General features: G+C 36.4%; 3 protein-coding genes across 9 annotated transcripts in view; 1 reads left to right on the plus strand and 2 right to left on the minus strand.

The window, feature by feature from the left end:
• Positions 1–2442: 2442 nt before the first annotated feature.
• On the plus strand, positions 2443–3035 carry LOC123716674 (H/ACA ribonucleoprotein complex subunit 3). Its single transcript, XM_045672524.1, has 3 exons — positions 2443–2631; positions 2757–2799; positions 2886–3035. Exons 1-3 carry the CDS (start codon positions 2578–2580, stop codon positions 2981–2983), a joined length of 195 nt encoding a protein of 64 aa, XP_045528480.1. The 5' UTR covers positions 2443–2577; the 3' UTR covers positions 2984–3035.
• A 1460-nt stretch (positions 3036–4495) lies between these two features.
• On the minus strand, positions 4496–10174 carry LOC123716673 (synaptotagmin-16). The gene is made up of 11 exons (XM_045672523.1): positions 10055–10174; positions 9812–9988; positions 9118–9206; positions 8428–8625; positions 7938–8090; positions 7728–7836; positions 7252–7427; positions 6466–6666; positions 6091–6255; positions 5616–5780; positions 4496–5492 (listed from the first exon to the last, which is right to left on the minus strand). The coding sequence occupies exons 1-11, from the start codon at positions 10089–10091 to the stop codon at positions 5460–5462; spliced, it is 1503 nt and encodes a 500-aa protein (XP_045528479.1). The 5' UTR covers positions 10092–10174; the 3' UTR covers positions 4496–5459.
• A 3121-nt stretch (positions 10175–13295) lies between these two features.
• Positions 13296–27647, minus strand: part of LOC123716161 (sodium/potassium-transporting ATPase subunit alpha) — a 37872-nt gene continuing 23520 nt past the window's right edge. The window contains exons 2-18 of one of the 7 annotated variants that reach the window (XM_045671763.1): positions 26167–26267; positions 23191–23271; positions 22806–22937; positions 22536–22706; positions 22207–22428; positions 21921–22139; positions 21667–21847; positions 21331–21588; positions 20911–21260; positions 20197–20448; positions 19813–20024; positions 19195–19378; positions 18530–18745; positions 17427–17521; positions 15128–15302; positions 14821–15053; positions 13296–14753 (exon numbers count right to left, since the gene is read on the minus strand). In XM_045671763.1, the coding sequence (XP_045527719.1) occupies positions 14633–14753; positions 14821–15053; positions 15128–15302; positions 17427–17521; positions 18530–18745; positions 19195–19378; positions 19813–20024; positions 20197–20448; positions 20911–21260; positions 21331–21588; positions 21667–21847; positions 21921–22139; positions 22207–22428; positions 22536–22706; positions 22806–22937; positions 23191–23271; positions 26167–26175 (3111 nt within the window). In that variant the 5' untranslated portion in view covers positions 26176–26267 and the 3' untranslated portion in view covers positions 13296–14632. Of the gene's footprint in view, positions 14754–14820; positions 15054–15127; positions 15303–16540; positions 16636–17426; positions 17522–18123; positions 18219–18529; positions 18746–19194; positions 19379–19812; positions 20025–20196; positions 20449–20910; positions 21261–21330; positions 21589–21666; positions 21848–21920; positions 22140–22206; positions 22429–22535; positions 22707–22805; positions 22938–23190; positions 23272–26166; positions 26464–27647 lie in introns of those variants that run through there. The other 6 variants (XM_045671761.1, XM_045671760.1, XM_045671758.1 and 3 more) reach the window with 6 other exon arrangements.

The raw sequence follows: 27647 nt of genomic DNA on the forward strand, positions 1-27647 counted from the left end.
CATATCTCACAACTTTTGATGGTAGGAGAACTGCGTTAGGTTATTTGGTATAAAATAATAAAACATATTTAATTGTAACATTATGATTTCGTTAATCGATCTTTTTTCAGAAACAATTAAATAAAAGTAACTCACACGAGGGTCCTGTTGAAATGCTTTAATGCACTTAAAGTTATTTGATTTGGAGAGCAAAGAGCAATCGATGGATATGGAAGATTTTCTACAGGCTCATATTGGTTTTCTATTGTGATGCGCGTAGGCATCTCTAAGAAACGACAGTACAGCAGCCACGACAACACCAGCGCCGCAAAAAATGTTGAAATTAACGAGATTCCCCAATAGCATCTATAATGAATTTAAAATAATATTATGCTATTACTTAATAGCATATGATAGTAAAATAAGTCAAATTGCATATTTATATAATTAAAATTACATAATTCAGAAACTATCTTGATTCATAAGTCCTTTAACATCTGTTTTAATTGTTGTTTTGTGCTTTATTGTTACTTCCTAATTTTCTAAGGTTGCTTAGATGAGATCACACGAAAGACAGAAGGCGGCCCTCGTTATTATTTAATTATTTTAAAGGTAAATTTACAGTTATACCAGTCACCTTAACATTGTTAACGTATAATTATAATATTATTGTAATGAATATCGACGCTACTGTAGATGGAGAAATTGTGTTCAATTGTGCCATCGTTACATATTTTATTGTATTTTAATTGTTTTTTCTTTAAATAAATAGTAAGAATAAAAACTAAGGATAGGACCAAGGGGAAGGAGGAGAAAGGGGCGCTCCAAAAAAAGGTGGATAGAAGAAATAGACTTTTTCTCCATTCGCTTCATGGACAGAGTCAGTTGGAAAAAGCAGAAGTAGGGGTTTACCCGAGAAGGGGTTCCGATCGACGGTACTGACGGTACTTTAGCTAAGATATATAGGAAAACAAGATAAATAAAGTAATGTATAAAATCTAAGCTGTATATTACATTTTGTCATGTCATGATTGGAAAATAGACGGGCTTTATTATTATTATTAATAAAAACTGAACACTCGACGGATAGAGAATTATTCAGAAGGTTTGCCTGCATGCATTCCTTGTATATACATTTGAACAAATACAATCTCTTACCTGCTTAACAAATCTGGATACAAATAAAAATACTTTAGCCCCAGAAAACTACTTTCCATACAAAATTTTCTCAACAAGTCCTTTGAATTAGCAGGCATGGTGTCGGTACGGAAATAATATTGAAATTAAAGTAAAATTAGTGTAATCTGGATCTAGCGTGATGGTGTTAATTATACATACATTATTTTTTAATTGTTTTAACCTTGTGTCCTTATGTTAGTTCCCAAAGTTTATTAAATTACACCGCATGGTTAAATACAATAATAACTGCAGAGTTGACTTATTTGATTTAAGGTCCAATGTACACCAAGTGGGACAGAGGACATTAGGAGCGTAGAAAACCACTGATCAGTCCTGGGCGGCCCTCTTAATTTCACTCCATGTCATCCCAGTTTCCTTCCCCTCTGCAAGGATGCTTCGTTGCTAAGTTTGTTTTAGGCGGCCACCTTTTTCTTTTCAGGCTATTTATAATATTCACATGTTGAATATTAAAAATATATTATTTTCGTTCGTTTTTCTAGGAAAAGGGACATTACAATTTACAACTACCGTAACTATAGGTAACACAATGGTTCAAGATGAAAGAGTAATTCGATTTAGATTTATTTTTTATAATAAAGTAACGTTTACAGAACACTTGGACAATACAATAACGTAAGATTAAAGGTGGTATTATTCTGAGAAAGTAACTAAGGGGTTCCGAAATTTGAATATTGTGTACCATCTAGATAATGGCATCCCATTAATATTATCCATCCTTTCAGATGAACATGTTTTGGCCAAAACTCACTGATATCCAGATTGAGTATTCTGATAAGCGATATTTTCTTTTCGTGTTTCTGATGTTTGCCTATAAGTGTTTGTGACATTCGATCTTGTATTTTATGTTTAAATGTATCAATGTGCCGAGCGTTGGCATACTTTTGTAAAAACATCTAATAAATCCATTGTACTATAATAAAATAGACTTTTATTTAGATCGACTTAGGTACACACATAAACATAGATCATTATATTAAACCAGATATTAGAAGGTTGAAAAAAACCTATATGGATCTTCCTTGATTTGCTGCAGAGAAACGCACCGTAACGTTCTGTACCCAATAGTAAAACGTTTTGTGACTACCTAGTGACTGTTTATACCTAAAACTTACAATTATGTTAACTTACAATTATGAAAAATAAGAGGAATATCATAAATATTTTTTTGCCATAGCGCATGTAAATGTGTGTACTTTTCTTATCTGTGTATATGTAGAGTCAATGAAAAAGTCATTGTCAAAAATGAAAGCTTTCTGTCAGTTATAGAGTCTTGACTTCTTATGATTAAAAACCACGCTGCTGTTATTTGTAAATTGTAATTTGTATTACTTAAAGTGTTTAGAACAGTTGGAAATAATTTGCACAACTAACTAGAAGTGGAAATAAATATCTTTTAAAATGTATTTGCGATACTTTTTAAATGAGAATGGTGACCGCCAGTACACGTTAGCCGTATGTATCACGTGGATTTTATTAACCAATATTTTTATTATTTTTCTAGTCGACCAAAAAGTGTTATCATTTCTTAACTGTTGTTATCCTATCTGGTAATAAAATTAAATAATAAAAATTTTCAGACAATAGATCCCAGTGGAAAGCCAACCTTATCAGCACATCCAGGTAATTCTTAAATTAAATAACAGCTTGACAACAAAAATAGTTTTGAGAATGTTCAGTATTAAATCTTAAAAAATCTTTTCTTTCAGCTCGCTTTTCCCCAGAAGACAAATATTCAAGACAAAGAATAACTATCAAAAAAAGATTTGGTTTGCTATTGACTCAACAACCTGAACCAATACGATGATTACTTACTCTTTACAACTTATTTTAAGGAATAAATGCATTATATATAAGTATATGTTTGTTTTTATTTAATGAAGTAGAAATACTCCTCATAGATTTCAATTGTTAACCTTGTGTAATAAAAGTCATCATTTGGACACAATTTCAGATTGAATATCTCTGGTAAGGAAAGTAAAAAGAAAAATGTATAAAGTGATGTATTTTGAATGAATCTGCTTACAAGTAGTTGTTATATGCAGTACATGGTAAAGACTCACAAATCTGCTGTATTACTATAAAGTGAGGTGCAAGATAGCTTTATTAAGTGTTTAAATTTCAATGTCTGTAACTAATTTGAAAATGGCCTATTTAATATACATATTTTTTATGAATAAACTATTGAATTTTAAATTTTCGAATTCTTATGATCTATAAAAAATCCAGTTTTTTATAACTATTAGTATAATTTCAATACAAGCTTTTAATAACATTTTTGCTTTAAGGCAATAAAAATCTGAAATTAGTATTTAAGGGCCTTCTACTAATATTAACCAGTTATTTTCATTGATATTAATAAAATATACTAAATTATTAAAGTTCAGATATTCAGAACATACACTGCAACTGGAGTCTTAACAAAATACAACATTATTGATAATTAAAAACAAAACCTGTCTGTGTTTACAAGTATACAGCTTAGTTATATGCTACAACACTTTAATATTGGAATTCAAATAATACAGTATCACACCTAACATATGGTACAACCTTTATGCTGAGACATTTTATAGACATCAAAATCATGTTATTTTATCATCTTGAAGCTATGAATTTCTACCAATTTATGATCACAGTATTAATGTAAAGGCTAAAATAAAATTAAGCATCTACAATATGAAAGCTACATCTTACATTTTATTGGTCGGTTTTAAGCCTCATGGTACAGAACATGGGAAATTGTTTAATGAATTATATATTCAACATTCAGTAATCACATTTCTACTGTTTGGCAATATCGAATTTTAATTTTTTTTGTGACACTAATGCACCAAACAATTCACTGTTGGTAAAGATTTTCAATTTTTTGTATCATTTTGTTCTAAATTCTCGAATTATTTAGTACTTATGTTATTTTTTGGGCCTTTATCGCTATTCCTTTTAAAAGCCAAAGAGAACACTAACAAATTATCTAAGAACAATAATATTATATACAAACATTAATAAACGTGCAACATTGAAAAAGGTTTTAAAGCATTGATAGGAAAGCTCCAATGCAAGGATTTTAGGCAACAAACATAGTTAATACTGGGAGCCATTAATAATATAGTAAAGGTTTAATCTTCATTTAACAAGGACTCGCTTGACGTTAGTTCTGCCAAATCTATGAAGCATGTTTGTTCCAGTATTTTGATAACATTTCCTTTCCATAATAAAGTATATTATAAAATAGATTAGTGTCTTAACGCTGATAGTAGTTAACATTAACATTAAAAAAATACTAATAATAAATCAGAAATAGATAATTAAACATAGATTATAAACACTAATTTGTAAATAAGTACCTATATACATAGAAAAATCTAATTTACTTACATATAAATATATATTTATTTAACAATTATAAAGCGGCACTCATAAATATTGCAAGTCCTATTTCATGTATACTCTTTAAATTTTCACGTTGTATCTAGTACAAGGTTTAAGGATAATTAGTATTACGATCAAAAAGATAAGTTAAATAGTAACAAACGTCTATATATTATAGTAGATTAAAGATTTATAATATGAAAATACGAAACACCATATTGTCGAGATATCGGCAATAGTATAAATATATAAACCATTCATAAATACTTATATATTAATCCTATTTCACTTGTATTGTGCGCTCCAAGTCGTTTTACATACCTAAAATACAATTCATATTCCCTTTAAGAGTATCAATAATACCAGTGATTTTCATAATATCACTTGTGAAGAGAACATTCAAAACTCCGATAAACATCAAATATTTCATTTCAGTCAAAATTCGTGTTTTACAATACAAAAACAACGAACTACAATACTTGTAAATTGTAGATATATAAATATCATCATGTTGTGTTTAAAATAATAGACAATAGTAAACTTTTATGTGACTTACATAGTTCTCCAGTATTCTTCAAAATGGTTATCATTTATAGTTTTTTTCAGGTTCAGAAGTATAAATTTAAAAGTCGCTAGCAATTTGAATTATTTAGAACGTATTTAAGACCATAGTTTTTGTTTAATACGTATTGTAGTTCGTTTTACAAAGCCCATAATTGAATAAAAATATCACACTCAAAGGGACCGCCAGACGATTCTCCAAAACATTCCAAAATCGTAGGTCCAGAAAGACGACCGGCGAACGCCGAACTTGTCGCAAGTCGCGGCGCAAAAGCACAAAGTGCGGCCGGTCGTAGAAACAGGCGAAAGTATTACGCGGTCACGTCAGCCGCGGGCTAACTTGAGGAACGTCAGGAATCTAGAAGCACGTGCCAACGTTGTACCTACGACAAATACCACATTAAAAGTTATAAAAAACAGATTAGATGTCTAATTAAAACTCTATTATAAAATATAATTATGAAAATCAATAATCAGCACCATCTTGTAGCACAAAACAAAGTTACCTGTTGTCCTTGTCTCTCGCATAGCTCCTGCCAGTGTCTCTCTTGTTCGTGGCCTGAAGAGCTATGTCCGAGTGAAAACCAACCGACCATTTCATTTCGCTTAACACTGCGCCGCCACCACACCGATACCATAAGTGTTACCTCCGTTAATTGGAATAGCGCCACCTATTGATACCGTACTTAGATTACAATTTTTAGAGCATTAAAACGCGAATTTATTTAGATTTGTTGGAGTTTGAGTCCACGAGTGTCTGTAGAATGCATGTATGACATACTAATCTGTTTGATTTACAAACCTTCACAATAATTAAACATCTTTACTAAATGCCAGTGCAACGTAATTAATCGCTCAACTAGACGGCATTAACATTACAGTTTTTTTGGTGAAACATTTTTTAAAATACACTTAGTACTTTCCGATTACTTTTAGTGTCAAATCGTGTATCGTGTGTCTAATGATGCAATAAATTTTTACCTGGAATATAAAGACTTCTTTGTAAAGAGGATTGGACTGAGCTCGGCGAGTGGTGGACTTGCATCTTCCCATCTCCATCCCTAAAGAGCTGATGAGGCATAGCTTTACGTATGTGTCGGGGGCTTTGTTGGGTGACAGCTTTCGGAAGTGGGTGCCTTTGATTATCTAAAATAGTAGTAGACCTCCCAGTATATTGATATTATTAAATGTTTCGATATTATTAGAAATATTTACCAAAATCAAGTATTTTAATTCGTGGAAAAATAATGATCGATAAACTATTATTTTATAGTAAAATATTAAAAAAATTTTTTGTCCAAATTGAAACAATATTTCTTTTTATTTTTTCTTATGATATCTTTGAATATTTTATACCTCAACAGACAGATGTCCCGTTGTAGGATTATACTGCAAGCCCAGCAGGAGTTCTGGGGCCGATCTGGTGCTACAGCAGGATGAAGCAGAGTCGGATCTTGCCAGGCTACAGGCTTCACCCCCACCGGGGGATGTTGCCGGAGCTATAGAGGGAGTGGCAAGGACACCTACTATGGTATTGCTCTGCTCGATTTTGGGCACCTGAAAGTACATCGGGCACCATACAAGTTTTTTATAAAATTTCGAATTCATTCAAAAAAGCTTGTTATTTAGCTAGCCTGGTGGTCAGAACGTCCTGGTGGTCAGAAAAACTGTGTCTAGGTCCTGTTTCCACCGTACTATCATATTTTTCATTTTTAACTACTACTAATCATATAATGATAAATAATTAAAAGCCGCGTTCCGTTTGAATGTAATTAATCAACAGCAACACATGCAGACATGCGATATGATGCATCATTACACTGCCGCTAGACTAATCAATAATGCACCGTTTCGTGTATGATCTATCGTTTGAAACGATTCTAACATATTTCCAATACGACGGCCATTTTAACCATCTATTAATCGCCCCTGTTTTACTTTCAATAGATATTACTGTATGTTTAACGTCTAAATACATATATTAAACAAACAGCGTCTTAATTCGCACACTAGAACATTATCAAATATTCATACACACATATATATATTACAGAAATTTAATTCAATTATTTACATTTTCTATACGTCGTTTCTAATTATCTATCAATGCATAGTTTTATAGATATATCGTGTTTATACTACCTGCATGCTACTTTGATGATGATGGTGTTGTCTCGGCGTGAGTTGCAGCCACAAATTGTTCTCAAGCTCAAAGTTAAGTGTTGCAAAGCTGACGCTCGCCTCTCCTAATAAACGCTGCCGACGCATGCGTTCGCACCCGTATATACGTATACGTAAACCGAGTCCGTGTACGTCCTCTGAAAATTGTATATTTGATGAAGTTCATAGTTCATAAATCAATACTAGATATTATTACTCATTTCTAACAGAAAATTACAAAACCAGACAGTAAAGATTACTTAATAAATATGTTAAATTATCGCAGTTTAATCCAGTAAGAGTATATTATAAAACTCATGTATGACAAAATCCAATAGATTTTTTCTTTGACTTGCTGTAATTTTCGTTTTTGAATCCCTCGGAGCGGAAGACAAGTTATCACGGTGACTACGTTTCATCATGGAGTCCGATATGACGTATAATTTAATTTAACTAACCTGGATTAATTTTATGCAAGACGAAACTCTCCATGTACTGTGGATTTTCACCATTACGAATTTTGGATTTGTATTTCTGCTTCTTCAGCGGCAAGAGGACAATCCGAACCTATTTGATGAATAGTAAAAACGCACATATACATAAAAATTTTGTTGAAAGAACTACGCATTTGCTATTACGTTTTAAATATCTTAGTATTAACTCATAACCTGGCTTTGCAAAATCTGCCCTTGTGTACGTTGCGGCAAAGACCGTGCCTGGAGAACGTGCACTGTCATAGTGCGAACGGGCGCGTCGTACAGAAGTGTCAATTCCACTGAACCGCGCTCGGTGGAACTTTCACCACATAGGAGAGATGTATCCTGAAAGCAATTCACTCCCAATAAAAAAAAATCTATTTTACTGTTGATAATGTTAATATTCTTTATGTGTCTCCATCTATAGACATGGCGGGCCGCTAAGGCTTCTTCACTTCTTGAGCAAACAAGGCGATACGCATTATCAAGCAATAGCAATTTCTTTACTGTACGCCATCCGTCATTGGAAGTTCCATTCATTCAGACAAACAAAAACTGTCAAAAATGCTGATTTGATTAAACTTAGGTAGATGTCATGTGTCTAATTATGATTCAAAACTTTCACAAAAGATTATTTGAAATAATAATTCAACAGTTAGAAGATATAAATGATCAATCATACATTGTGCGCCAACACATCGCTGTCGACACTACTCTGTGCTTCCAAAGTATGTATGTATTCTGCCTTATGCGGGACAAACTCATCAATTTTGGTTTCACGTATACTGGTCTCTCTTAGCGCAGTTTCAATAACATCCACTTCGATCTTCGGCTGGTTCTCATTCTTCTCCTCATAGCGGCATTCAACGTCTTCCTTATCCTATAAATTTTATAAAATAAACACACTTTCGTGGCACATAAACAATTCTGTATTACATACCATAAGCTCTAAACAACAAACACTACAAAGGCCATGAATTTATAACGACTGAAACTCAACGCGTTCTAAGAATTTAGCCACATGCGTACCACTCGGGAATCGTTTGAAAATAAAGCGTTTAATATATTGTATTTATTTTTCTATTTATAAATTCTCCGGTGCAATATTTAGCCGCTAATGTTATGATGTTTTTGGCGGATAATGAATGATGCCACCGAGATCTGATTAATTAACTTTCGCCTGTTCGAGGAATTTGCTCGAACTAATATCGAAAACACTAAATTTGTAAGACATTTTGATCTTTTGTCCGAATCTTTAACAAATTTAAGGGAAATTTATTGCCGTTTCACGCTAGTTGCCAATTTGTTTGAATATGATGAATGAAACCTATTATTTCAATATATTTTCCGGTAACCTAGTCTTATATCTCACCTGTATGCGCAAACGCAGCTCTTCGTCAGAGTCCGAGGCCTCAAACGCAAATACGCGTTCGGGGTATTGGATGGTTTTCGACAAAGAATCTATAACACGTACGGACAAAGTTAATCGATATTTGTAAATAGTCTCTAGGACTACTATAGCTATTAATACAATGTTCATACCCTTCATGAAACCAGCGTTTTTACGACATTAATACAGTGATTTGATTTGACTAACTGTTTACGTAAAATTGAATCCTGATAATTTACTTGTGATGAGAAGCAAATAAGATGGAACCATATCGATTTCTAGGTATAAATAAAACTTGTAATGTTAATACGATATTTTACATTAAGAAAGATCTCAGATCTTGGTTGAATCCGATAATAATAAAATTACTAAAATTAATGTTTGGTTGTGTGAATTTTTTACGCGCCATTCGGTCTATTACTTTAGTCCACTAAAGCTACAATTGATTAATGAATGACCAAACCCAGCTATTAAACTATAATGACGGATTACACTTCTGAAAAGCTATCTATAAAATATCCTTACTTCAAACTATTCTATAATTAAAGGTCCGTACATTATTAAGTCTATCTACATACTATAATAATTACGTATCTATTACTAATCTGTTTACCGGATCTAAATCGCTCAACTAATTGCAGTAGGTACATATGTGAATACATAAAGAAATGCTTACCAAAGTGTGCATTGTCAAGAGGCCCCGGATCAACACTAGCGTTTACATTGAGAATACCATTACACCGTTTTCGGTTGCCAGCTACTGTGTAACACCACTTCTTCCCCAGAAACAAAAGTAGCACCAGCAGAACCAGGGCAAAAGCGGCAACCGCACTAATGTACGCCGTCGCTTCCACTGCATATAAAAGAACAATGAGTTACAGTCAATTCAAGCACTTACACTCACAATAATTATGATTACCATTTGCTGGATTTATGCCACCTATGTTAGCCACCATTTTCAGTCCATTGTTACATATTCCAAAGCTTTGCTTAGCAATTAAAGCTTTTAACAAAAAGCTAGAATATGCTGGCACTGGCTGACAGATTTGCACATGCGCCGTGGGAGGGAGGCTCGCCGGGGCGTGTGGAATACTGCGCGGTGATAGGACCTCCTTTACTAGGGACTATTATCAAGGCCGAGGGCAGGTAGCGTAAAATTTTCATGTGATTATACTTATGTAGATCGAGCTAATACAGCGGGGACACAATTTGAAACAGCAAATGTTTGATGTAATATTTAAATGAACAATAACTAATCTTGTCACGTTCTTTGTTTAATTTGTCGTTAGCAACGAAATTTCACTAACAAAAGCTATTGTTGAATATTAACTGTTTAGTTTAATACTTACGATACCTTGTCAGAAATTATAAAGGAACTAAGGTATATTAATGGGTATCAAATAGGTATCATACTTAAAACTTGCTTGGACCTTGTAAAAGAGCTATAAGTTAAACACAATACCTAAAACTGATTTCTAGGTTTAATGTTGTGTATATACTAAAAACATACACCTATGTGTATATATAATAGTAAACACTTTATTCATGACAAATATGTTGTGACAAAATTGGTAGTAACAACTAGATAACAATTAGTCAGTTGTACATGGTTACAACTAATCAAACACAAGTCTTATAAGATGTTAAGTATGTGTTTCTGTGTGAATGGTTGTGTGAGCATGTATTTGAGAGTGTAGAGCTAAGAGTTGTTATAGGCGTGCGGTGTGTGTTAGTTTTTGTCACCTCAGAGGCATCCCAAGTTTCGTAGTAAGGCCTCTAAGACCTCTGTAGATTCGAAATCCAATTCAGTTAGTAATTTCTATGTGATTTGTGAGTTTGTATCTGGACAGAATCAAAAGATTGGCAATTTTTATTATAAAGCCCTTACTTTATGCAAAAAAACGTCGAGAATATATCTAGGTACATTCGTCTCTTCTTAGATGTGTCCGTAATTGTATGTCCATCAAGTTTTTGATATTTGAAACAGATTGCTAAGATGTGTAGTTTTCTTATTGAATAGGTGGTTTCTAGATGAAGTTTTGACTATGGGGTATGTAAACGGTCTGCGATAGGCCACATTACGAACTGCTCTTTGTGTACGTTTCAACTTAATCAGTAAATATTCACGCGTTTCTCCCCATGAAGGTAGACAATATGTTAGAATACTGATAAAGTGCTACATAAATTATTCTAAAAATTTTGTTATCCGCTATTCGTTTCAGTCAATTGAAGATATAAATTAGATTTCTGATCCTAGAAGACTGTGCATCAATGTGCTTATATCCCAAATAAGGTATCGATGTATTAACTCCTATATATGTGGTTCATTCCGTGTATTCGAACCTGGTAGAGTCATTGGGCAAGAGCGATCTTATATTCATATCTTCCTCTGCGGACGGAAACCTGTTCCCAATTGCATGAAATATCATAAATGTATCGTCAGCGAATGAGTGAAGTCTACCGTTGTCCAGTGGCAGACTGCTCTGGTCGTTAATATATATTAAAATAGGGCTGGTGCTGGCGCTGCCCTGTGGTACTCCAAATGTTACGGATGACCTGTATATCCCCTAAGGTCAACGCTGCCTTTAAGGCAGGATGAAAACAATTGCAGTGCCTCTCAATATGTGTGTAGTATTTTCTTAAGGAGCTAAACATTACATAATTTAATGAAGCTTCAGCCGCCGTGTGTATGTCAGGTATCCTCGGCTTAACATCTTGCCATCTTTAACAGTCACAGTACTCAATTATTTTTTATATGACGTAGACAATAATGCTATGCTATAATATATACAGTAATCATCTTGATACTTTATAGGAAAATAAAATCCCGCACTAGCAATTTATCATAAATTTCATCAGTAAATATAAAATACTTCTAAAACACTATAAGTCATTTGTAATCTTTTGGTATTCGTACTTATTGTTTGTGAGTATCTGGAGCTTTGAAACACTTAAGAATAAAGAATATACAATCATAAATTATGTTATAGCATCGAACGTAATCAGGACACTGGCACTTTGCCCAGGTGCTCAGATGTGCACGGATATTATGAAGTATGTAGTTTAAAATTACTATCTAGACCTGATTTATTTCAAATAGTAAAAGTTGTGTAGTATTTTAAACTAAGTCATATATATTCACAAGAATTTTGATAATGTTCAAAGGTTTTAAAATATATCTTCGTAGTATAGACAATACATAAAATGTAAACGTTGTTTGGACAAATATTCCTCGATACAATGTAATTTTTTGATTTCTCCATAACATATCCAAGTTCATTCATGTTTCTGCTTAGTTCGAAATATGGCCAAGGAGCGCGGTTTCCATAAAAACATTTAAAAGTAAACGAATTTACATAGTTTGATCACACAGACATAAATAATAATTACTAACGACGTAAAAAAACTACCAAAATGTTCGTGCAAATAGTGCTGTTGTTAATTTACCAAAGCTACAACCTACAATATAATGTGTAACTACTTTCAAATGTTTTTAATGCCCACTAGATGGCGTAACACCTCACTATATCTATAATAAAAACTGCTTGGTGTTAGTACTGAAAAGTATTCCAGTTCTCAAAACGTATTCCAGTATTCGCCAAGAGATGGCTCTGAATAAGACTGGAGGCGTTATATAACTTGTTACTTTTATTATAAGAACACTTAATCATATTGTAATGAAAAGAAAATGTGTGTTTGTAATAGCGTAGCAGTTTTCCTCATTAAAATATTTATTTGGATAGAACAAGGGCGGGGAGTGGCAAACGGGCGTGAAGCTGTTAAGTTATTAAGTGATACCCGCCGCCCATTAGACACTCAATGCCAGACGGCTCGTGAAAGCGTTGCCGGCCTTTAAAATTTTATTATGGGTAATAAAATGTATAATTATATACTCTCACAGAATAGTCATTACGTTACCAATTTTGTCGCATTTTCAAACAAATTTTCATTTTAACAGACAATATGCATTCTCTTCGTAATTAATTTCACTGCATCATGATGTTTAGAGGAATCAATTCCTTGATTGCACTTCTATCGTCTTCGGTAGGATATAGGAACATAGGACTTGGTTGGAATTATCTTGTTCATCCAAATCATACCAAGGTTTATTATTTAAATAATTTAATGATTTAAAAGCTAATATCAATGAAACATCGCAATAATATTTTGAAAATGTTTTTTTTATTAACACTTACATTTTTACAGCGCACCTAGCCAACAGAGTAATACTATAAAAAAAAATGGTGTAAAGAACTGTCGAACGCAAAACAATGTTAGTCCTACCGTGTACGTAACATTAAACAAACTTACAAAGATCCGATCATTACAATAATATCAATAATGTTTAACGACTATTGTCAGTGAAATGTACATCGTTCCAATCGAACAAGCACAGAAGATCACCCTAAGGAAACAATATTTAAATCTATAAACATTTCATATAATTTAGATTTATTAGTTACTATAATGTTATATATTACTTCTGTAACCATTATTATAGTATGTTATATGTATTCGTTACGAAATTGAAATGAATCGTCCACTCGGTACTTCCATGGTGTACGCCACGCCCTCTAGTCCGCCTACCACGCCCATCCTAACCTTACCATCCTACAAACGTAGAAGAGCCGAGCGTCGACGAAAACAATATGACTCTATCATAACTGTATAATTTTAAAAATCTCTAATTACGCATTCTCTACATTTGTTATTATCATTTAATTAATTTAAGAAATAAAATCTTACACAATTACCATGAGCAGCCTATGTTATAAACATGACGAAATCTCTAATGATCTGATTAGTCGAGAAAAAGAAAAGCGTCGCGCTGTGTATGCTCTTTACTTTAACTACTTTACGATTGAAAATATGGCTTAGAAAATTCAACTACCTACCTAACAGTAAGCGGTAGTTCACTAGAGCCGGGCACTCCACAACCACCTCACACACACCACGCATCCGATCGAATCCTCAACTAAATCTTATTCACACCGAAATTCAACTTAATCTAACTTAAAATAATATAAATGGCTTAAATGTAAATTTTACAACAAATGCTTTCGTTGGCCGCCGAGCGACGGCGCGGCTGCGTCTCTCGGCGACTTTTACTTATTGCGCAGGTGAGAAAACAACATATTAGTACTGTATTCGAGTGTGTGTGAACGAATGCGCGAGAGTCCACGGTCCGCTTTCGCCGTCGCCCTCGCCCGAACGACTGAGATTCAACCGAATAACGAACGAGATTCCTCGATATGTCCAATCCTAATCGAATGAGAAACGACACGTCGACACCACACACACCGTATATACATAGAGGGCCGGGCGAACGGCGCGGGCCGGCGGTAACATAGACGGTACGCAACAAGCGGTGAGAAGCGAACACGACAGCGATAACACAAACACCGGAACGGTACCGCGACCTCTGTCAGTCTGGGACGAGAACTCAAATGAAGGTAACGCGATAACTAACAGCTGCACGACGCGCGGACAGGGCAGCTTAGTAGTACGTCTCTTGCTCCAGCCAACCGCCTGGGTTGCGGCGCAGGTAGAAGCGCCGGATCTCGTCGTAGATGAAGATAGACAGCATGAAGGGAATGGCCGGCAGCCACCACACGAACCTGCCGCATAGGCGTGTTAGTAACGTGAAACACGTTGCTGTAATAAAACGACAGATAATCAACTCACTTCAGGGGATACATCCTGAGACCCTTGTCCATCCCGGGAGTGTAGGACAGGAATGCGGCGAGGGCCGTCTCGAAGATCAGACCGAAGTTGAGGGCCCAGTTGCGCATTCCCTGGTGTACGATGGAGTTACGACGGGTCTTACATATGATCAAGTCGGCCCATTGCACCACCACGATGGACACGAAGAAAGCTGTGTGGCAGGTGTACTCAAGAGCTTTGCGGTCTCGGTATGTCTGGAAATTGATTGATTCGTTAAACATCTATCAGGACTGATCACGGTACCGGTGTCCGGTGATGATGTACATACCCATTCTTGTCCGTAGGAGTCGGTCAAGTCGTTGATAGCCTTCGAGTCCCACTGCTTTCTTATACCGAAAAGTTTCAAGGGCAAGAATCCATTCTCAGCCATGATCACAAAGTAGACGAAGAAGCCAGCGGCGGCTTGAATCATTCCGATCTGGCCGTACGCCATTGAAATCAACCTATTGATATTGAAGTATGAATTACAAATCTGCATTCAAACTAACATAAAAAAGCCTTTGAACATCGAGCATTTAATAAAATCTGAACCACTTGGTCCATTTAATTTTAGAGAACAAAAATTACTGCCTCAGTTAATTACTCAAACGAGAAAAAGTTACCGAGCTGCTTGGCACAGAGTGGCGGTTTAATTTGCTAAAATTATAACATGCATTTTGTACTCTGGCAGGTCATGGCTCGATAAACAATTTCGAATCGAATAGAATCATTAAATATGACAAATTTGGAGCGTTTATAACCGTTTAACATTTATAAAATCATTTGTCATACTTAGGTGGTTTGTATTATTCTCGAGAAAGCAATATACTCACGTTAACGTCACCATACATGCATACACTTAAAACTATTGGTAAGAGGGAAGACGCAAAAGCAGTTCTGTGAAAGCGTTAAAAATAGATTCGATGTAATGCGTCCGAGCACCGTGAATGCAAAGCCATGTGCCTAAACATATATACTCACTATAAAACATAAACAAAATATTCTCACGTCTCCTAATTTCATTAAAAAAATATATATTTAAAGTCTAATTCTATTATCTACTCTATGAACACAACACACATTTCTCACTATATACGCCCTAAAGACGTATCACCTCTATGTCTAACGTGCATTCCGTCACATTTTACTTGCTTTTTGCCCTTTTCTATTGAAATATGGAAGAGTGAGACTGTAAAGATAAAGAACACTAATTCAATCTATTCTAGATTGTTCTAGATCTATTAGATAGCATTCTGTTTTAAATATCCTAGAAGATTGTTATATAGGAAAATATTTAAAATAAATGATAGATAGGTAAAATTGTATTTATGTACTGTCAGTATTATTCTCCTACTCTGCGACCCTCCCGTAATCACTCTTCCACATCCACTTATTAATGGAACTGTTCAACCAAGAAAAGCCACACTAGTCAAATTTAGTGTTTTTTTTTTAGACCAATTACATAAATATTGTGCAATTTTCTATTAAATGGTACGACGGTTTTCACCAGTCAACAAGGCATCCTCATAATTATTTACTTTTCAATATATAGAAGTAGAAAATGTAAACAACTATGTGGGTTATGTATCGCGAATATATTTAGAAGATTGCACCAAGTAATAGTGGGCTAATCATTGCGTCAACACCCATGATGAAAACTAAAAGCTTTGCCACGGCCGCGCAATGGCGGGTGCTGGCCAACCTTCTGTTGACGAGGTTGTCGCGGTAAGGGTCCCGCGGCTGCCGCTTCATGATATCTGACTCGGGCGCCTCGTACGCCAAGGATATAGCAGGCACCTTATTAAACACCAAGCGATCAGGACAAACCAACACTAGCGCGACTCTCGCGCACAGTAATTACATAAATATATACCTGAATACCCAACGCAGCTCCGATCTATCATAAATAGACTAAAAATAATGTCTCTCAATTGTCTAAAAAATATATAGATATATAGCGTGTACTTCGAGTAGCTAAACGTCTCAAAAGGAAGGTACTAATTCTAAGTGTGAGCCCTAATGTATTCGATAGGAAACCTGGCCATGATAAATTACGCGGTGATACGTGTCAGAAAATTATAAAATGATAGCGATCGTGTCGATGTGCATGGAGGGAATGAAGAAAAAATAGATAAAATAGAAATATAAAAACCACAGATACATAATAAAAGATGTTTGTCAAAATACATGCTCGGCACAGAGATGGCAGACACAGAGGGAGAGACAATGAACACTTACTTACCTTCTAGCACTAACACATATACCACACCCAAGTAAGAATATATCCAAAACACATGTATGGAATGACGTGTTTGTGATACGTTTTATTGACGAAACACGTCATTCCATCATCAACAAGCTACATAGAAAAAGAGGGGGAGTTTAGTAAGTATATGAAAAATAATGACAACGCAAGGCAGAAAAACAGTGCGCGATTGTCGCCTTCAATATCCACATGTCGTTCGGGACACCGTCCACGGAACGGGCAACAACAGAACCTTAATATTGAAGACAAATACGTGGTATAGCAAGCAATAGCGGAAATAATAATAGTTTCGTACGAGCGTTGTTCGCTCGCGGTGTTTTACCTCTCGTTAACGAGCTTATCAGTGAAAGGATTACGCGGCTGTCGCTTCATAATGTCAGATTCGGCCTCCTCGTAAGCCAGGGAAATGGCGGGCACCTACACAAATACTAGCTATGAGAGCGAACCGCGAATCGTCCGCCAACGCGCACGACAAAGCGTGGTGCAATCATTGTCACGTGTGTACAACACCGAACATTCAACGGCCGTTGAAAACACACGCCGCGCACGCGACGTATATTTACAACGCGCGCAACTTAAAACTAAAACAAAAAACACATAAATTTCACACAAAAAAAAAATGACATCTGCAGCTCTCCGAAACGTGAAACACAAAATTAAATGAACGGTGAATGATAATGACTTCTGAGACCTAACTCCTTTTCAGCTGGATGACCGGTGAACATGACGAGTGAATTTGTGTGTGTCAATCAATGGGATCACAATTTACTTTTGCATTTATGCAGCCCTATCATTAGAATACTTCATATTAATACTACTTGCATTGGAGAAATTTCGAGCAAGATTAGTACACTTAAAAACCTTAACACATTACACTATACATGTCAATGTAACTATACTTTAGCAAATTATACACGTGAGTAATAGTTACAAAGACAAATTAATGCACGGACGATATCAAGACAACACCGACTGTATTAGCTGAAAACTGTTAGTAAGGGCAACACACTAATTATAACCTCTCATTGACTAGTTTGTCGCAAAATGGATTCCTAGGCGGTCGTTTCATAATATCCGCCTCGGCTTCTTCATACGCAAGGGCAATAGCTGGTACCTAATATCATTAATACATTATTCTCGACATAGAGCTGAAAGCCCTAAGGAAAATATTCAGTGCTTAATATAGCTAGTGACGTTGTAACAGGTTGATTGATGTATCATTTTACATACTTATTAAGACTTTATATAAAATTTATAATATCTATTAATTACCCATTATAACGTTCAAAAGTTCTATATTTTTAATTATTTTTTTCACTTTGCCTCACGGGCTGTTATAACTGCGAAGTTTTTTTCTTCATAAAACATTAAAAGTATGAACTTTCTAGCAAGAATTAATTCATTTGTATACAAAGTCGAACTTACCATGTCAGTTCCGAGATCGATGCAAAGGATAGTAACAGTGCCGAGAGGCAGAGGAATATCGCAAAGGATAAAGGCCAGGAAGGGTGAAATTTCTGGGATATTAGAAGTCAGGGTGTAAGCGATGGACTTCTTCAGGTTATCGAAGATCAGCCGACCCTCCTCTACACCAGTTACGATTGACGCAAAGTTGTCATCGAGAAGAATCATGTCAGCAGCCTGGGAGAAAAATTATGTGGCTAGTAGCAGTTCTTTTATGGTTAATCAAATTTAAATTTAAAAAATAATTATTCCCTCCAGTTAAAATCTGGCCAAGATACGCGCTATACAGTAAAGGTATACCTACTTTTATAACGCATTTGCATACTACACGATTTCAGTCACTCGCCAACACAGGCCATATAAAGCGGGGATTTAACACGTTATATTTGGTTCTTAGTTTATTATAAATATTCGATTTAAATCCCCTTTAACGAGAAAAGTTAAACGTGAATAATTTGTAACGAGAAAAGTTAAACGTGAATAATTTGTTACGAAAACGTTATTTAGGGTCATATAAGCGCGTTATGCGAGAATACCACAACGCGGAACCAATCTAACTTGTTATAGGAGGGATTACTGTATTTATCACATGGGCATTATGTGTACATAACAATCGTAAAACTAACCTGTTTCGACACATCAGATCCAGCGATACCCATGGCAACACCGATATCGGCCTTCTTTAAAGCAGGCGAGTCGTTCACACCATCTCCGGTCACAGCCACAATGGCACCAAGACGCTGGCAACCCTCAACGATGATCAGCTTCTGCTGTGGTGATGTACGGGCGAATACGATTTCGGTGTGGTACCTGGATAGAAATAGTTCGGTATTTATAACGAAACAAAATTATAAAGATGGACTGACAGTATGATGGATATTCTAGATTTGCTTTTAAACCCGATTATCCAGCAGAAGGGATCCTAATCATATTCCCAAGCAGGCGCTTGATAAGAACCCCGCAAGGAAAGCGGAAGCGTGGCAGTACAATTGGAGATGAGACAGACAGCCGGAAAGAGACTTGGAGCGCGGTGAAATACGAGGCTCAAGACCGAACGCAAAGAACGCCCACTTTCCCACCTTGGGGTTGTAGGACATTCAGAAAACAGCAGCAAAAATACTTAGTACTTTGAGATATATTTTTTTTCGCAATTCTACATGGTTAAAACATTTAATCAATTAATTAATCATAAATTTTAGGTTTTTACAATTACGACAGTGTTTTTCAATATTTAAGGTACTTACTTGAGAATTTCATCTAACTGGTCCGAGTTAAGTTCTCTCAATTCAGTTCCGTGGACAACAGCGGCCTTGGCTTCTCGTGGGTTCACTTCAGAGACGGGGATGTTCAGACGGGCTGCGATATCTTCAACAGTTTCGTTGCCTTCGGAGATAATACCGACAGACTTGGCGATGGCTTTGGCTGTGATGGGATGGTCTCCAGTCACCATGATAACCTAGATAGCGTAGAAAATACAATAGATTCTTTAAATAAATGTTTTTTTTAAGAAGTGCTGTTTCTACCCGGCTTTATTTAATATAAGATTGAAACCAATCATAAAATTAAGAAATGTAAAAGGCCGGCAACACACTAGAATCAATATAATCTTCCTATACAGGGATATATACCTTGATTCCAGCAGATCGGCACTTAGCAACAGCATCAGGTACGGCAGCACGGGGCGGGTCAATCATACTCATAAGTCCAACGAAGCGAAGGTTGTCAATTGGGAAATTAACGTCATCAGTGTTGAACTTGAAGCCAATCGGATACTTGTCCGAAGGCAGCTGCAAGTCACAGAAACCAAGCACTCGCTCGCCAAGACCTCCCAGTTCCAAGTACGCGTTGTTGAAAGCTTCCTTCATTTCCTCGTCCAATACCTTAGAATCATCACGTTTATTGTTATTTTTACTGACTTGAAAATAACTTTTTTTAAATAATTTTTATTCATTACAGATTCACATAATAATGCTACAATGTTAAGTATTTACAAAATTTCCTTTGACTAAATACTCTCTACATTACATTATGTGTAACTACCAGCGAGTCGGTAGTCCACATCACTGCTTAAATATATTTTTTATCTAAGGTATCGATATATCGTTTTATAAAAGAAATTAAGCTGAAACCGAATTATCTCGTAGCAGGAACGATATGAAACTGTAAACTGTAGGGCTAACATACCTAACATTTGTTACCATAATCTAGGCAAACTGTGAAAATCTGTGACTAATTCTTATCGCTATGATAACTCTTGCTCTATAATAGTAGCTATTTCATTAAATAGTTTATAAATTTTTTTTCACCACACGAAACATTATGAATTTAATGGCCATAAATACCTTTTCCTTGCCACCAATGAAAATAGTGCTGCATCGTTCCAAAATCCTTTCAGGGGCTCCCTTCATCACCAACAGGTGTCTGGGGTCGCTGGGGTCATCGCTTTCGTGAATGGACACTTGGTACTTGTTGGTTGAGTTGAAGGGAATTTCGCAAACTTTCTTGTTCCTCTTTCTGATAGACAAAACATCTCCCAACGCAAGCTCCATACATTTAAGCAGAGCAGCCTCAGACGCGTCACCAGCGACTTCCTTCTTCAAAATTGGCACACCATCTTGGCCACCCTTGAATTCAGCACGGTTACACAGAGTTGCGATTTTAGCCAGGGCCTTGAAACCAGGGCTTGTGCGGTCTGTTGAAAGAAAAGCGGTTAGGTTAGGTTAGCGAAGACACAGGATTATTGTGGTTGAAAATATACCGACCGTATTGAACTCCAGATTGATCTTCAGTCGTGTCCGCTTCAATAATCTGGTTGTCAAACCACATGTGAGCGACGGTCATTCTGTTCTGGGTTAAGGTACCAGTCTTATCAGAACAAATGGTGGACGTTGATCCGAGAGTCTCGACGGCCTCCAAGTTCTTAACAAGGCAGTTCTTGGAAGCCATACGTTTGGCAGTGAGAGTCAGACATACTGTTACAGTGGCCAGAAGACCTTCTGGTACGTTTGCTACGATGATACCTAGAAACGTACGAAGGATTATTAAGAAATCACATACAAACTTCCAATCTTCTATAAGTTACCCATTAAAAATCTTACCAATAAGGAAAATGACAGCGTCGAGCCAGTGGTAGCCGAGGATAAACGCGATAACGAAAAATGTGACACCAAGGAATACGGCTACACCGGTAATCAAATGGATAAAGTGGTGGATTTCCTTAGCGATAGGGGTCTCTCCAGTGTCCAGACCGGAAGCCAGACCAGCGATACGTCCCATGACCTAAAAACAATCACCGATAAGAGAAGATAAGCAGCTGATAAGCTAAGTATAATAAAAATTAAGGTCAACGTACAGTATTGTCTCCGCAACAAATCACAATTCCTTTAGCAGTGCCTTCTACAGCGTTGGTAGAGAAAAAGGCCAAATTCTTGGTTTCCAATGGGTTCTCGTTCGTAAACTCTGCTCCGCGAGATTGGGGCTCCGATTCACCAGTTAAACTTGAGTTATCCACTTTGAAGCCTCGCGATTCAATGATACGGACGTCAGCGGGGATTCGGTCGCCGAATTTAACCTTGAAAATAACGCGTAATTGCAAAACCTGACAGCCACCAGAAGAAGTGCATATGGTCAGTTATTACCTCAACAATGTCACCAAGCACAAGATCTTCAGCACGTAGTGTTAACTTTTCACCCTCACGAATGACAGTTGCGAACTGGGGCACCATGTTCTTGAAGGATTCCATAATTTTCGATGACTTGCTTTCTTGGTAGTACGAGAAGATACCAGTTACAATGACTACAGCGGCTAATACAATACCAAGGTACAAGTTGTCGTCTGCAGGCTCCTCTACCGTACTCGCCTGAAATATTCGAACTAAATAAATAAAAATAATAATCCAACAAGACATCTTTCATATAAACGGGGCGATTTTAAAATTTTATCCGGCTTTTCCAATGAAAAACTGACCTGAATTCCGTAGGCAATAAAGCATAGAATAGCACCAATCCACAGTAATAATGCGAAACCACCGAATAGATTTTTACAAAACTTCACCCATTCGGGCGTCTGTTTTGGGGGTGTGAGTGCGTTTGGACCATCTCTTTCCAAGTTCTCTTTCGCTTTCGCATGACTGAGGCCCTAGAAACAAGCAAAATGTTTAAAAGCAAAAATTTAAATAACGTTGGGAACATAATAAATACTTTACATTACACAAATGAATGCTTTAAAGAGTCTTACATTTTCTGGATGCGTTTGAAATCTTTGGTAGAGTTCTTCGGGAGTTACTTTGTGGAAGTCAATGTCCAATTCTTGTTTAAGATCATCTAAATCTCCGGGTTTCCGTTTTTTCGCGGGTGGTTTTCGTCGTGTCTGCGAAATTCCAATTTGAACATTATCTTTCTATACACACCCGTCCCACAATAAACATTAACAAGCACTTAAAATTGTAAAGCGATTTGGTAAATGCCATCACTGTAAGTTAAACTGTAATTATCCCAGAAAATTTGTACACTGATAACATTTTTTTAATGGAGTAATGATAAACATGCATGACGTTCGAGTTGCATGCATTTCAAAACTTCGATCATCAGGTTGAAATGACATGAAAATGCAAATTAAAAACCTTGTAATGTCCATCAGCTGTTCTATTATCATCCTTAATGGGGCCGATGGTTGCGACGCGGTACGAGTCGGTACGGCCATGCTGCAAAACATAACTAGGGGCTAGACATCTACTATGTAACTAAGGGCCCGGGGGCCATGCAATGGAAACTATGTGATATGAAGACACCGCAGGGTTCCAATTAATAAATAAGAACCATGCGTTGTCATGAACATAAACCTTCTAGAAAACACAAATCATGATTAGCATAACAAATATAAACACATTGCTAAGTGCTTCTAAAATTAAAAATGCATTTGAAAATCTAGCAGATTACCATAGTGGAACTCCTTGTGTTATAGTGATCACAAAGTGTAACCTTGGAAACTACTCTGTGGTCCTACTAGGGATCACTGGCTCAATGGCGTTCAATTGATATGAACTAGTTACGTGTGCGAACCTGAGAGCAACTGTAGCCACGGTCGAATCACGCATATACAAACACGCATGCACAATTCAATGACAATAGATTCTCGTGACTACATCTGTTTACGTTACTTTATATGAACGAACATCCATCTCGTGAACCAATATTTATCCTATGTGACCGTTTCTAAATGCGTCTACGACGGATAAACAAGTCAGCCATCACCATCGATAATTGATAAACGTTTTCGTCCAAGCCCTCATTAAAGCTATGAATATCCATGAAGGCTACTTTGAGTAACAATACGGTCTCACTGTGTGCTCGTAGCCGAATGCGACATACTCATTATCGGAGTTTAAGAGCTAGGAAATAGGTGAGTCGATGTGAACATTAAAATTTTACGACACAATTTACGATCCTCGGCTAAATTCAACGTTCAAAACGATTTTATATTCATACATCGGGAACAGTACACGTTTTAAGAAGGCGTGATCTTTGTTACATAAGCATGGGCTAACACGCGTGCGCACTCGGTCCAGCCCCCGCTTCGACCCTCGACATAAATAGCTAAAATACAAGGTTGCCACCCCCGGACCCTAGCGACCGCATTCTATAATCTCCATAAAGGTTAAACCGGAATAACTGATGGAAAATCGAATCTGGTTTCGTCCAGCACAAAGCGAAACTTGCTAGGGGATGAAGAGATATTTAGGGTCAAAGCATAATGACGTCCATACAATGGCATCCAGTTCAATGGTGCTTTATTTGAAGGCAACACCGTTCCTATTATACGATTTTCTCAAAGGGCGTACGCGACGCAATGCGAACTATTATAATCGAAATCAGTAGACAGCGGGTCGGAATCTTGCAAAATTTTAGACCAATAACAAAGACTCATCGATTAAGATATTCATTGCCATGGTCACGAAACCGGTTTACACCGAAATTTTGTGGTTACTATCGTAGTAGCTACCGAAACATGTGAATGAGACAATTATTTTTAACTAATGTCGTGTCGAGACTGGCTTCTGACGTCGCGAATACGCTCACTGTGCCAAAACACTATTAGAAACTGCATTCACGTGTCTTTGTTGGTATACTGAGTATAGCAGTATTATATTAGGTATATTAATTAAGACACCAAATTGGATTATTCATAAAATCAATTACTATCTCCCTGTCGACCTAAGGTCACATATTTTAATAACAAAAACAATTGTTTCGACCTTAATTGGTGACATTAAATACTCAAAGTGCTTGATGGCACTGAACTAAAAACTAAAAGGTAATTAGTAGTTATTACTAAAAGCGTAAATAATTCGAGAGATAAAGAGTAAATCTGTTATTAGGTTGATTTCATTTAATGATACTGAATAAAAGTACTGATTTTTGCGTGGAATGTCTCTAATGCATGCTAAATTATTTTCATCAAAACTCCTTATAACTCTGACAATAATATATTTATCAAAACTATTTCTCAAACACTGATACCGAAAATCACGCTATACGCCCATGACAGAGTTCATTCTTTTACACATTTTCCAGTTTCAATTTCGTTACTATATTGTGTTTCGAACAAGTGTGTTTTTTTTTTAATTTTTTGTCATTTGACAGTTCACCATATTGCATAAGAGATCGAATATAATTTTTAAATGAATAGTCGGTAAAAGTGAACTTTCAACGCTTCAAAACCGTAGTAAAACCTCCCCGTAATGGAGAGCATTACGTAAGATATCTAATTTCGGGACATAACAGACCAAGGACTGGGTCCGGCATAACTGTGCGTGCTGACGTCATAAAGGATAAAGGAAATACTCCAATAGAGCGACGGTACTCAATGCGATTTAAATGACATAATGACAAGGCAATTTCCTAATAAACCTTCAGTACTCTTACACTTAGCGCGGGCTCTAACCGCCTCCCGCGACTACCTGTTTAGTCACTTCCTTCTGAACACCTTGGAGGAATTATATCAATCATGACCCCCAACTATTTTCTCTACTATACCTAGTTTGTCGTCGTCAACTATTTTAAAAATATATAACAGAAGTACAACTAATCCAAAATGTTTTAACTTTAAATTCAAATTATCTATAAATTATTAATGAGGTTTGATTTCAGTCTAGATCGCATCTAGTAATTAGTACAAAAGCTTATTTCATTAATTGTATGAACCATGAAAAGCTATGAGAGCTTCAAAGCAAAGTGTCTCCTGCCGCTCGATCAATACGTGCCGTTACGCAATCCAGCCGGCGCCGTCTTCAATATTTTATTCCTTTACTAACTACACAATGAATCTACTGATTATAACAAAAACGTAATTTAAAAACGCTTAACAAGATATGCATCCAATTTCTAATGATTTTTAAATGATAATTTTTTTTTATTAACTAGAAGGGAGGCTAATGGAGAAAATTTTTTTTTACACAAATGCTTTGATGAACGAATTCTCCGATGACACAAACGTGAAAACTAATCTAATTACCATGCACTCACATATAAAATGCAATACGAAAAATGAAAATAAAACTACAATAGGCAACCAATCCTCTATGTATTGGTGCACTCACCTCGCCCATTTTCGCAAGTGTATCGAAAAGGCGGTTTTAAAAGTATAAGCCGCCTCTAGTCGCTGTGTTCGCCGATGGAGCGTAGTAGGTCGTTCCTAGTTCTGCAAAAACGAAGACCTTTACGGCTTCCTCGTTCCAACGGAAAAACTTAAAAATGTTATGTGCGCTTCCACGTCGAACTGTCGCACGGCACTGGAGCTACGTGATACGAAACTAAAACCCGGTATGATAGTGGTGCGAACGGATGACGAAGGCACGTCTTTGGGCGGCCTGCTTCGGGCGGCGACTGACGGTTGGGATTGTGCCTATCGGGTCGTCGGTGCACTGACGTCACACTGCGTCACGACGCTAGCGCCGCCACGGCGGTCGCCGCGCGCATCTCGCTGCGCGCGCCACCCGCCCTGTCGCCCGCCCGCCCCGCTCGTAACCTTTCACAACCGACCCGATGACAACCACCGCCAATCGACACCATTTCCCATGCCTCTCAAGCCTTATCTAACTGTCAAATCTTGCCCAACGCATTTGAAAGTGATTACAGTCATCACTTCGATAAATACAAGCGCTATTCGAATACTCAATTTTTATACATTTAAACCACAACAAAAAAATATATATTATAAATACTTTTCTCTCTTGTGTAGGTATTTTATGAAAGCGTTTTATTACCAGCACTTTATTACATTAGTATTATGATATTGCAATAAAATGGATACACATACGTATAAATAGCTTTATAGGCGTCTCTGCGAATCTGCTACCCGTAGGGCGAAAATTCTTCGTACTTCGTACGTCTCGCGTTATATAATTACACTTTCGTCCTTGAACAATTTTAAGGGCTCGAATAAAAAAGGATATTTCAATAAAGATTTCTCCTAACGGTAGACACCGGCTATATTAATTTTATAAAAATTAGTTAAACCAACTTGCCAAATAAAACTAAAAATGCATATTTTCAAGTTTACGAGCGCATAACATTATAATGCGATAAAACAGTTTCATATACACCGTGAAAATTAATGAACAGAACACTTATGTAATCAGAGCGTCTACCGTCTGTTAGTAACTTAAACAGGTACCTACATTATTTCTTTGCGAATTCGCTTTTTAGTATCAACATACCGCGATACTTGTAAACCAGTTGGACGATAATTCGAAATTCAAACATTTTGAAATGTTCAGGATTAATAGGATATATCATTATTCGTTTCTAGACACCTGGCAGATATTAATATCCGGAACTTGACGTCTGCCGTAATTACGCGACAGCAAATATAGAACGTGGTTTTTCAGGTCGTTAGTTTCTCCACTCGGTCACGTAATGGAGCTTAAGGTTGCTTTTTTATCGTAGTGGGTGAAGAGCCGAGATCCGAAATCAAGATAGAAGAGAGAATAAAATGCAATCCTTTCGTATATCTGTGAAAGGATACAATTAAAAAGGGCATCTGTTTACAGCAGACTTCGACCAACAAAACTGAATTATA

Source organism: Pieris brassicae, chromosome 11 (genome assembly GCF_905147105.1).
Source record: "Pieris brassicae chromosome 11, ilPieBrab1.1, whole genome shotgun sequence".
NCBI lineage: Eukaryota > Metazoa > Arthropoda > Insecta > Lepidoptera > Pieridae > Pieris > Pieris brassicae.